Source organism: Anoplophora glabripennis, unplaced genomic scaffold, assembly GCF_000390285.2.
Source record: "Anoplophora glabripennis isolate ALB-LARVAE unplaced genomic scaffold, Agla_2.0 scaffold451, whole genome shotgun sequence".
In the NCBI taxonomy this organism is placed as follows: Eukaryota; Metazoa; Arthropoda; class Insecta; order Coleoptera; family Cerambycidae; genus Anoplophora; species Anoplophora glabripennis.
In genome coordinates, this window is record NW_019416652.1 from 106,250 (window position 1) to 116,579 (window position 10,330).

Below are 10,330 nucleotides of genomic sequence, written 5' to 3' on the forward strand. Positions count from 1 at the left end.
AGTGTGTCCTAATATCAAAGACAGTCGTTGCGGGCGTGAATTAATTACTTGTTATACGCCAAAAAGAGATGCAATGATGGCATAAATGTCTTCATAGTCTCAGTCTATCAAAGACAATCGTTCCAATATTTTATGTGTATTAGAGTGAAAGAAAATGGAGGACGTTTGTTGGGTATTAGTTTTAGACTATAGTTTGACTAGAGCATTTAAAACAGAGTTGACAGTCAGATTAAAATTTTAGCAGTTGTTTTGATCGCATCTCGGTACCTAACAGTTGGATATATTTTCTGAGCGTTGAAATGTCCATTTTTTTGCATATTTTCGTATCCAGTAACACCAGTATCAAAATTTGCGAGATATCCAGATTTTGGAATTGTCAAAATGACATTTCATTTATATGCAAACAGTGGCTAATTTGAATAGGATTTTTCGTCTTAGTTCATACGAATATTGCTTGTGACGCAATGGAAAAGATACAGCGGTTTTGGTATACCAGAAAAACTGTCCAAAAAGACTGCAGAGCACAGTTTCAGAAACTTGGCATTTTAACATTACCATGTACTTACATACTCCAGTGTCTTTTGTACGTAAAAGAAAATGACGAGATATCGATAGTGGCAATTTCTGATGGGATGCCCTGTGCCTACAAACTAATAGAATTTAAAAAATGAATATTGCAGGGATAGACTAAAATTCACTTGCTGTATTGTCGATGAAGCAACTCAATGCACTGAACCTGAGTCGTTGCTACCCATTCAGTTGGGAATTGAAAAAATTGTACTTGTTGGAGATCCCCAACAGTTACCTGCAGTTGTATGTAATAAAGTAAGTAACATTTATTAGTGTAGTTTTTTATTATCATTTTGAGGTTTACGATCATATTTATTGAGAACCACTGCAGCTTTTATTGCTACTCAAGAGCTTCTTTTTAAACAAATTAAATGCCGTCAAATTGTAAAATTAAAATGATCATATAGTACAGAAATAAAGTAAGATTTCTGTTTTGGTAGATAAACTCGCCTAAAAAAATTCACAAATGAACATGTCGGTTTTTTCCTGAAGTTTATAGCAAACGTCAAAATGTAAAAGAAAATTATCTGCCTTGTGCAGGGTCGTTTATATAGGGTGTTCCTTAATAATATGCAAATATTTAGGGGTGTGATTCTACATGGAAAATTATTGATAGTTTGCTTTATAAACTATGGTCCAAAATTGTTCCATTGTGAAAATAGGGGTGTTAAAATTTTAGGAAAAAGAAAGAAATTAATTGAGATATTTCACTGATATTTAGTACGTAGTGTTAGTTAATAAAGACGCATGTTTTTGAGTACGCCAATCCTCGTGCAATTCGAAAGATAAGAGCTCTCTTGAGTTTTTCTCCTGCGATGTGCCATTTTTGAGTAAAAAAATAAAATCCGTTGTATTGTCCGTAATTAATTAATGTAATTATTGAAGAATACAATTTTACAAAAAACCTAGTTGGCCTGGAATGTGTCACTGGCATTTGTGACATTTTGAAGTAAATATCTGTCGTTGAAATCTGTTCGCTGTGAATATCTTATTTTTACAATCTTGTTAATAATAGTGAATTATTCAAATGTTGAAATGGTGCAATAGTCCAGACAGTATCTGTTTCAAAATGTCCATATTTGGGTGAATCGTATATTCACTGAGATTTTTGACTTTTTGGCTTTCAAATGTCACTAGAAATGAAAATTTTTCTATGTGCATAAAAAAAATGTGGACTTAACTTTTGGCGGCACAATATGTTAAAAAAAATTCAAAGAATGTCATATTCATCTTCCTATTTAATTTTTCAAGAGTTGATTTTAGGCGAAAATAGATGAGGAAAAAAATGTTTGTAATTAAATTTTTTATAAAATATGACTAATTACAAATCGAATGAATCATGATATTACTGTAAAAATCGAAAAAATCGCCAAAAATCGGGTTAGAAACATTACTTTTTAGGGAATTTTTTTTGGGGTCTTTAAATTGGGTATAGGACCTTCATACTTGGCCCAAGAAAACTTCATGTTATGTAGAATCGTCACACCAAATTTCATCGAAATCGGTTCTATAGATTTTGCAATCCAGATTTTGAAAAAAAATTACAAATTTTCAAAATTTTGCACAACAAAAATCAAGGCCCTTAGATACTTGAAAAATTTAATCACATATAGAAGAGCTCAAGCTTTCAATCGCTTTTTGAAAAATTCGAATCCGTCAATTAGAAGAGCTCTGGCGCTTGTTTAAACATTGGTCGAATTTTTTGTACTTATAAACAATTAGAATAACTTTGTAAATATTCAGTCAAATCAAATATTGTTTATTGTTTAAAATATAAGCAAATGAGAAATTAACTCATTATATTACTAATTTTCGACATATTTTGAAAATTATTGTTATTGAAACAATTTTAGAATATTTAAATAATTTTGTTTTTGATCTTTGATAAGTTTACTTACTTACCTTTGATACAATAAAAAAATAGAGTTTATAATTAAAGGAAGTTTAAAGATAAATAATTATCAGACTGTTGAAAGACCAATAATTATTAACGATAGGCATTTGAAAATACGCTAATTGTTCTTTTTAACGCTCGCGACATGGATTTTAGAAAAAGAATCATCAAAATCGGATTTCTAGAAGCTGAGATATTAAAAATTTTTAAGCGCGGCGCGGTTTTGAATTCGCCGCCGCCGATTCAATTTCGAGCAGGCCGAAGCGGTCGCGCTCTCTGCTTTCCACACCACTACCACAAATAACTTTGAACATGTTTTAAAGTAAGTTGCCAATGAAGAAAAGTATTGCAAACTTAGACTTTCAAAATTTGGATTGCAAAATTATTATGCAAAATCTATCGATCCGATTTCGATGGAATTTGGTGTGATGATTCTACATACCTAACATTTAAAGACCCCAAAAAAATTCCCTAAAAAGTAATGTTTTTTAACCCCATTTTCGGCGATTTTTTCGATTTTTACAATAATAATCATGATTCATTCGATTTGTAACTAGTCATATTTTGTAAAAAATTTAATTACAAACATTATTTTCCTCTTCCATTTTTGCCTAAAATCAACTCTTGAAAAGATACATAATTAAATAGGACGAAAAATATGACACTTTTCTAATTTTTTTAACTTATTCTGCTGCCACGTTTTTTTTATGCGCATAGAAAAATTTTCATTTCTAGTGATATTTGAAAGCCAAAAAGCCAAAAATCTCCGTGGATATACGATTCACCCAAACCAAAACAGATACCGCCTAGTTTACAAATGCATTACGTGTATGGTCTCACCGACGGTAATGCAGAGCAAGTTAGACATATTATATTTATCATCAGAGATATCCCAATCGTGCGTTGCCAGATAGTTCAACCTTTTCTAATATTCATCGTCGTCTTGTTGAAACTGGTAGTTTCCGAAAACATCTGAAGGTAGACCTTGAAATGTAAGAACTCCTGAAATTGAGGGAGTGGTGCATCATGAAATGCGTCATACCAAGATCACTAGATATTTGAATATTTGCCACCAAATTGTTTGGAGAATTTTAATGATTTTTTTTATATCCGTATCACATTTTAAGAGTACAGGCATTACTTCCTAGAGATTTTATAAAGCGTGTGACCTTTTATCAGTGGTATCTTCATAATGTTGCGCAAAATCCGCAATTTGAATCACACATACTGTTCACGGACGAAGCTAATTTTACAAGAAATGCCATTCAAAATTTTCACAACAATCATTTGTCGGCGGATGCAAATCTACATGCCATAACGGAAACCCTTTTCCAACACTAATTTTAGGTCAACGTATGGGCAGGAATCGTTGGTGACCACTTTATTGGACCACACTTCTTGCCGGGACGACTTGACGGAAATTCTTCCCGCAATTTCCTTAAAAAACAATTGCCTTTGCTGCTTGAGGATGTTCCGATAGCAATAAAAAACCAAATGTGCCACATGCAAGATGGTGCACCAGCACATTTCAGTGTAATGATTCGCAATTACAATCTGTTTGTCCAAATCGTTTTATTAGCCGCGGTGGGCCTCAAGAATGGCTATTAAGTCCCCCGACTTCAATAGTTTAGATTATTTATGGGGCTACCTTAAGGCGCTAGTGTAGGTACACAAGTCCCAATAATACTGTAGAGGAATTAAGAGAAAGAATAATGCAGTATGTGATAGAATAAAAAATACTCCGGGAATATTTCAGCGAGTGCGCAATTCCATGAGAAGGAGGGCGGAAACATGCATATTAAGTGAAGGAGGCCATTTTCAACAATTTTTGTAATAATAGCTTGATATTAGCTGTAATGTTATTTTAATGTTGTATGTTGCTAATTGTTGTTGTTCATTACAAGCAGGTGCCAACCTGTAATGTTTAATTTTTGCTATTAAATTATTAATAATTCTGTTTTTTTACTCAAAAACGGCGCATAGCAGGACAAAAATTCAAGAGAGCTCTTATCTTTCGAATTGGGATTTCAAAAATAATGTTATTTGGGAAAAAATCAATGGCGTACCATTTTCTTCTTTAAAACTATCAAAGTCAGTGCTCGTACGCACGCCACTGTTAGAGCTAAAAATTATGTTTATATTGAAAAACATGCGTCTTTATTAACTATCACTACGTACTAAATATTACTGAAATATTTCAAGCCATTTCAAAGATATTAATTAATTTCCTTCTTTTTCCTAAAATTTTAACACCCTGTATTTTTGCAACGAAACATTTTTGAACCATAGTTTATTATCAGACTATCATTAATTTTCCATGTAGAATCACACTCTTAAATATTCGCATATCATTAAGGAACACCCTGTATATTGTTATTGTAAGCTTATCTCCATATTAGTTCTTAAGAAAATGGTTCACCAAAAGTTGCATTATTATTTTGAACATATTTTTAAAAATGATAACCGAATAGCATGTTAATACGATATAACCTGATTTATGATTACGCAGCCCCATAAAAAAAGGTTCTGTACCAGAGACATGAATGAGTACATAGAGTTTGTGGATTTTGTTTATGCTGATTCCGAATCCGCATCCCAAAAATCGATTTACGGGGTACTTTTTTTAGTAAAATGCTAAAGTATACTTACCCTAAAATATAGTTAAATGGTGAGGATCAGGTAAAGGTTTATAATGAAAAGCAAGAATTTGTAAATACTTTGAGAAAACATTTCAAAATAATATTTTGAGCATTGGAAAGAAATATATTCAAATTATATCCACACCTACCCCTACAAGGGGGTTAATTCCGCGCGTAAGTTCAAATGACAAATGTTAGTGCAAAACCTTGGATTTTTGTCTACCGAATATATAAATGTAAGTTGAAAGACAACGTACCAAAAAAATATAATATAACTTATCACTCACAGGGTTGGAAACTGCCTACAGACCACTGTCCCACTTTCCCCTTTAAGTCACACATTTTTCTATTCAATATTTTTGCCTCAATTTTGTTACCGTGGGTTTTTGGTGTCGCTGATTACGAATCCGAAAATCCGGAATAAAAGATGGCGGATCCAATATGGAGGATGTATAAATCTGAAAAGCATTCAAAATTTGAGAAGATTATTGCTGAAACTTGTTACTCGGTGGTTTTTAAAGTCGCCAATCACGAATATAAGGTATTAATTCGGAAATTCTTAAATCCAAAATGGCAGACCCATTATGACGGATTGAAAAGTACCACAGAAATTGAGTCATTTAAGTAAATACAGGCAAATGTCTCAAGATGAGAAACAAAGAATATAAATTCGACTTTCAGTGTACTGTCTCTTTCAAATACTTTTACCAGTGCCAACAGGGAGTGATAACACCATACGCTTAAATGGGAAATATAAGACGCACAAAATGAGTTAAAAATATAAATTTGATCATTTAAGTAACAAAACGTCTTAACTAAAGGGGCGTAGTTTTTTATCTCTATAAGTGCCATTTAGAATTTAGTTAACACCCTCCATATTGTAGTTATCCAGTGCCTGCCCTCGAAACGCCTTTAAAAAATTGATATTATTTATTATTAAACTTTTATTCAGCAACTGATGGTCTAAATGCTTCTGTTTTTGAGAAAATTAATTAAGAAAATTTACCATAGATGTAAGCCGACCGTGCGCATCTTGTGCACGTGCACGATAAGAATGCTTCTGACGCGCTACATGCGTGAAGTGCTTCTCTAATTGACTGGCGTTCCACGTGACTTCCACAATCAAGCAAATCTTATGGTGGGTCAGTATGTTTTGTGTTCTTTAGTTGTGTGTTACAGTATTACTTAGCCGGCATATAAAATGATTTCTAATCAAGAACTAGCAGATATGGTGTTAATGTACGGAGAATGTCGGTATAGTTTCATTGAGATTTGTTGTTTGTATGCGGTTCGTTACCGTAGCTGACGACAATCTAACAGTAGAACAGTGCAAAAGGTTACGCGATACCCGGAGTTTCCACCTGATATGAAGGGAGAGGATGGGAAAGGCCAAAACATGTTTTCGATAGGAAGAAAACATCATAAACCTCGTTGGCCATGAAGTGCGTGTATCTAACAATAGCTTGTGGCGTGTACTACGGGAACAATTATTACATCACTATCACGTACAAAGGGTTCGGGCATTAAATAACAACTAGAAAGGTAGGCAAGTCCGCTCACGCGGACTTGATCTTTCTCTCGGGCTATCTCGGTTCCAGCAACGGTTTTCAATGCATATGTGGTGTGGTGTTTTTGGTGACATATTACTCGATAATGTTACCTGCACGTTTAAATGGTGCTGCTTATTGAGAGTTTTTAACAAACGCCTTACCGGATTTGTTGTTTACAAATTCGTGCCCATATGTTCTTCATGTTCCTCTCCCTATGTATCTCGTGCAGTTTGTGAAATTTTACATATCAATTTTCCGGAAAGTTGGATAGGACGAAATCACAATGATTGTTGGTCAGCACGAAGTTCGGACGCCTTTTGTCGATGTAGCTTATTTTTGCTGCAGCTAATGAAATTCGACAAATGCCAGGAGCATTTGCACGTATACGAACTAATTTTGACCGTTGTTCGGAAGCAAGTTCGACCAATTTTTGTAGAGCATATCGTCTATTGGTAGGCAATTTGTTTATTCGTTTAATTTTTGTGTTACTTTTAAACGAAATTTGAATTAATTTCAGCATTTTCGAACACAAAATTTAAATCGTCAAAATCGCCATCCAGCGCTTTCGTCAAAACCGCCATCCAGCGCTTTCGCACTGCGACGCGCGGCGAACTTCAATGTCAGACTTGTCAGAGGTACAGCTGGCTGCAGCAGTAGAGTCGGCTTTAAATTTGTTTAAACCTTCTTTTGAAATTTGTTTTTTTTTCAATTTAAAACGTAATGTTTTAGATTTAGACCATCAGTTGTTTAATAAAAGTCCTCATTTTCGTACCCTCCATCACCCTTTTCAAGAAACACACTTATTTCAGAAACACCCTGTATATTATGAGCATTATGAATTTGATATTTGAATAAAACTTTTAAAAATTAGAAAACATTAGATTAATAGGAACAACTTAATTCTACTCCCTTCAAACAAAAGCCATCGTGTCATAGTACATTCTTATATTGATAGAATATGCAAAAGGATATAATTAATTTAATAATAATTTAATAAATAATAATTTGCTAATATTTTGTAATTATTGTATGTATTATAGTTTCGTTAAAAATTTCAAATGAAACAATTGTTTTAAGGAAGCTCAACAACTAGGATATGGAAGATCTTTGTTTGCTAGAATAGACGAAAATTTCGCGAATGATGTTAACAGTCCGATAAGGATGTTATGTGAACAATATCGAATGAAGAGTGAAATATGTGAATACCCAAATAAGACATTTTATAATGGAAAATTGAAATCATTTCCCATACACATTAATAGGGTTATACCGGAATTAAAACCCTATTTGTTGTTTAACATTCTCAATACCGAAAATGAGGATGAATCGCCATACAGGAATTCTCAGGAAGTCGGACTAATTTATAGCCTATTAGGAACATTAAAGAAATTCATTAAAGCTAATTGTAAATACACTATTGGCATCATCACTCCATATAGAGCTCAAAAAGAATTTCTTTTGGGACAGATAGCCGGAGTCAAGTAAGTACCTATTTTTATATTTTTTGAATATGTATGCTCAAAAAATTAAAAATTTTGATAGCCCTTAATACTTTCATAATTTTCTCTAAGTTGAAGTTAATACTTTGGTTTCACTTCATTTTATTTCTTTTATTTCTTTATTTTTTTTATTTCATTTTTCTTTAACTTGTGTTTTTTTAACTTGCATTTTATTATTTTGTTATTTGTTTTAATTCCGTCTGTTTTTAATACCCATTTTCATGAATTTATAATATAAAATACAGGGTGTAAATTTAAGTGGAGGCCAGTTTTTTTTAGGGGTAATAGTACGTGTTCCCCTGAATACGAATCTGAAAATATTTTTTTTATTCAAATAAATAGACTAGTTATAATTAGTTTTTTAAAATGCACTTTAATACTTGTGTACACCGCCACTGTAATAATGAATTACAAATACATGAATTGTAGGCAACTTACAGTGCATGTGAAGGGAGATAGTGCGGGTCAATGGTGACGAAGCGAAGGGCGTCAGTTTTTCCGCGTTTGGAAACGGTACATCTAACCGTGAATTTGAATGTTTTTCATCACTGGAAGCCATCAACAGACTATTTATTTTTGTGTATTTCATATATCATTATTGATTACTATCCATATTACTTTTCAACATTATCCGTATAGTTCTGATAGTCATATCAAATCTCTGCATCACCAACTATATCGTATTCAGTTTATCGATCTTTCCTCTATAAAGGTCAGGAATTGCGAATTTAAATGAAACTTCACCTTACTTCCTCGATATCCACAAATGCAGTTTATGAATTAATTGTCTGGCCTACTCAGATGTCAGTCACTCAGATCTTTCTCGTTTCTGCCATATTCGAAAATATTTATTCTTTTTTTTTATCAACAGATTAGTCGGTATTACTCCGAAAAAAAAATGGAAAACCTTGGATTTATAATACTCAATATTTACACAGGGTATATACGAGTATAACGAATGTTACATACTTCTAGGGTATAATCTAGAACCCAAATGGTGTCGATTTAACCAAACTTGCTTAAACGAAAAATGTCGCAAAAAGTTACAGGGTATTAGTTTCTTTTTTATTTCTTGTTTTCTCCTTAAGTCAGAACCCAGATAACCGATTTGAGTAAAATTTGCTGTTGCTTAGTTTCTCTTCATGAAGTGATTATGTTCCTATTAGGTTAAATCATACAGGGCGTTGATTTTACTACAACCCTTTGTGAATATTCTTCTGTAACTTTTTTTTACGTTTAAATTTATACATGCAACTATCAGAAATAGGTAGACAACACAAAGAATATATACCTATCAAAAGTCGAAATTATGCTCGGGTATGAAAATATTACAGACAATATTTATTAATATTCCATATTTTTGGAAATTCTAGATTATACCCTTGAAGTATGTAACATTCGTTAGGTGACATCCTGTATAAAAATTTAAATATTTTTTAGATTTAATGAAAATGTTACAGTTACTGTCAATACTGTTGATAGTTTCCAAGGAATGGAAAATGATGTTATAATCATATCTTGTGTCAGATATGCTCCCAACAATTTTTTACAAAATGAACAAAGATTAAATGTAGCACTGACGCGGGCTCGTCAAGCATTATACATCATTGGAAATTATTCATTGTTTAAGGTAAGAATTGAAAATTTTCTATAGACATTCTTTATTTATATAAATATTTTTTAGCATTGTCAGCCACTGTACGATTTACGTGAAGATGCAAAAAAAAGAAGATTGTGTATTGATATTAAAGAGTTTTGTAAAAATATTGACTTTTCCAAATTTATATTTAAATTATAATTTTAAGTTTAGTTTTTAATTTCTGTTGCTTTGTTGTTGTTTTCACAATGTTAAATATATGTTTTTTCTTAATTAATATTTTTTCATTTGTAATAATTTAGTTGTATTTATACAATTTTTTTTTGTTGGATGTTAGATGTTTTTCGTCAGATTTTTATCATATTTTTATGGTTCAATCCGGCGAGAGTATATTGAATTCTATTAAATTTTTACATTTCAACTATTGCAGTCATTATCCAAAAAATCATTATTGAAATTGAGTAATTTGTTTAAGAAATGGGGGCGCATGAAATACTGACTTGGTGAATTACCAGAATCTTTACCTATTAACTTATCTGTGATATTTGAACTGAAATAAGAATACATTTTTAATTATAGTA

The 10,330-nt window shown here is 32.2% G+C and overlaps 1 protein-coding gene across 3 annotated transcripts in view; it reads left to right on the top strand.

Moving 5' to 3' along the window:
• LOC108909679 (probable helicase senataxin) overlaps nucleotides 1-9,969 on the top strand; it is a 74,031-nt gene extending 64,062 nt beyond the window's left edge. For 2 of the 3 annotated variants that reach the window (XM_018714079.2, XM_018714081.1), the window contains 4 exons: nucleotides 681-825; nucleotides 7,731-8,134; nucleotides 9,593-9,782; nucleotides 9,837-9,969. In XM_018714079.2, coding sequence (XP_018569595.1) covers nucleotides 681-825; nucleotides 7,731-8,134; nucleotides 9,593-9,782; nucleotides 9,837-9,950 — 853 coding nt within the window. In that variant the 3' untranslated portion in view covers nucleotides 9,951-9,969. The remainder of the gene's footprint in view (nucleotides 1-680; nucleotides 826-7,730; nucleotides 8,135-9,592; nucleotides 9,783-9,836) is intronic. The other variant, XM_018714080.1, reaches the window with a different exon arrangement.
• The last annotated feature ends 361 nt before the right edge of the window (nucleotides 9,970-10,330 follow it).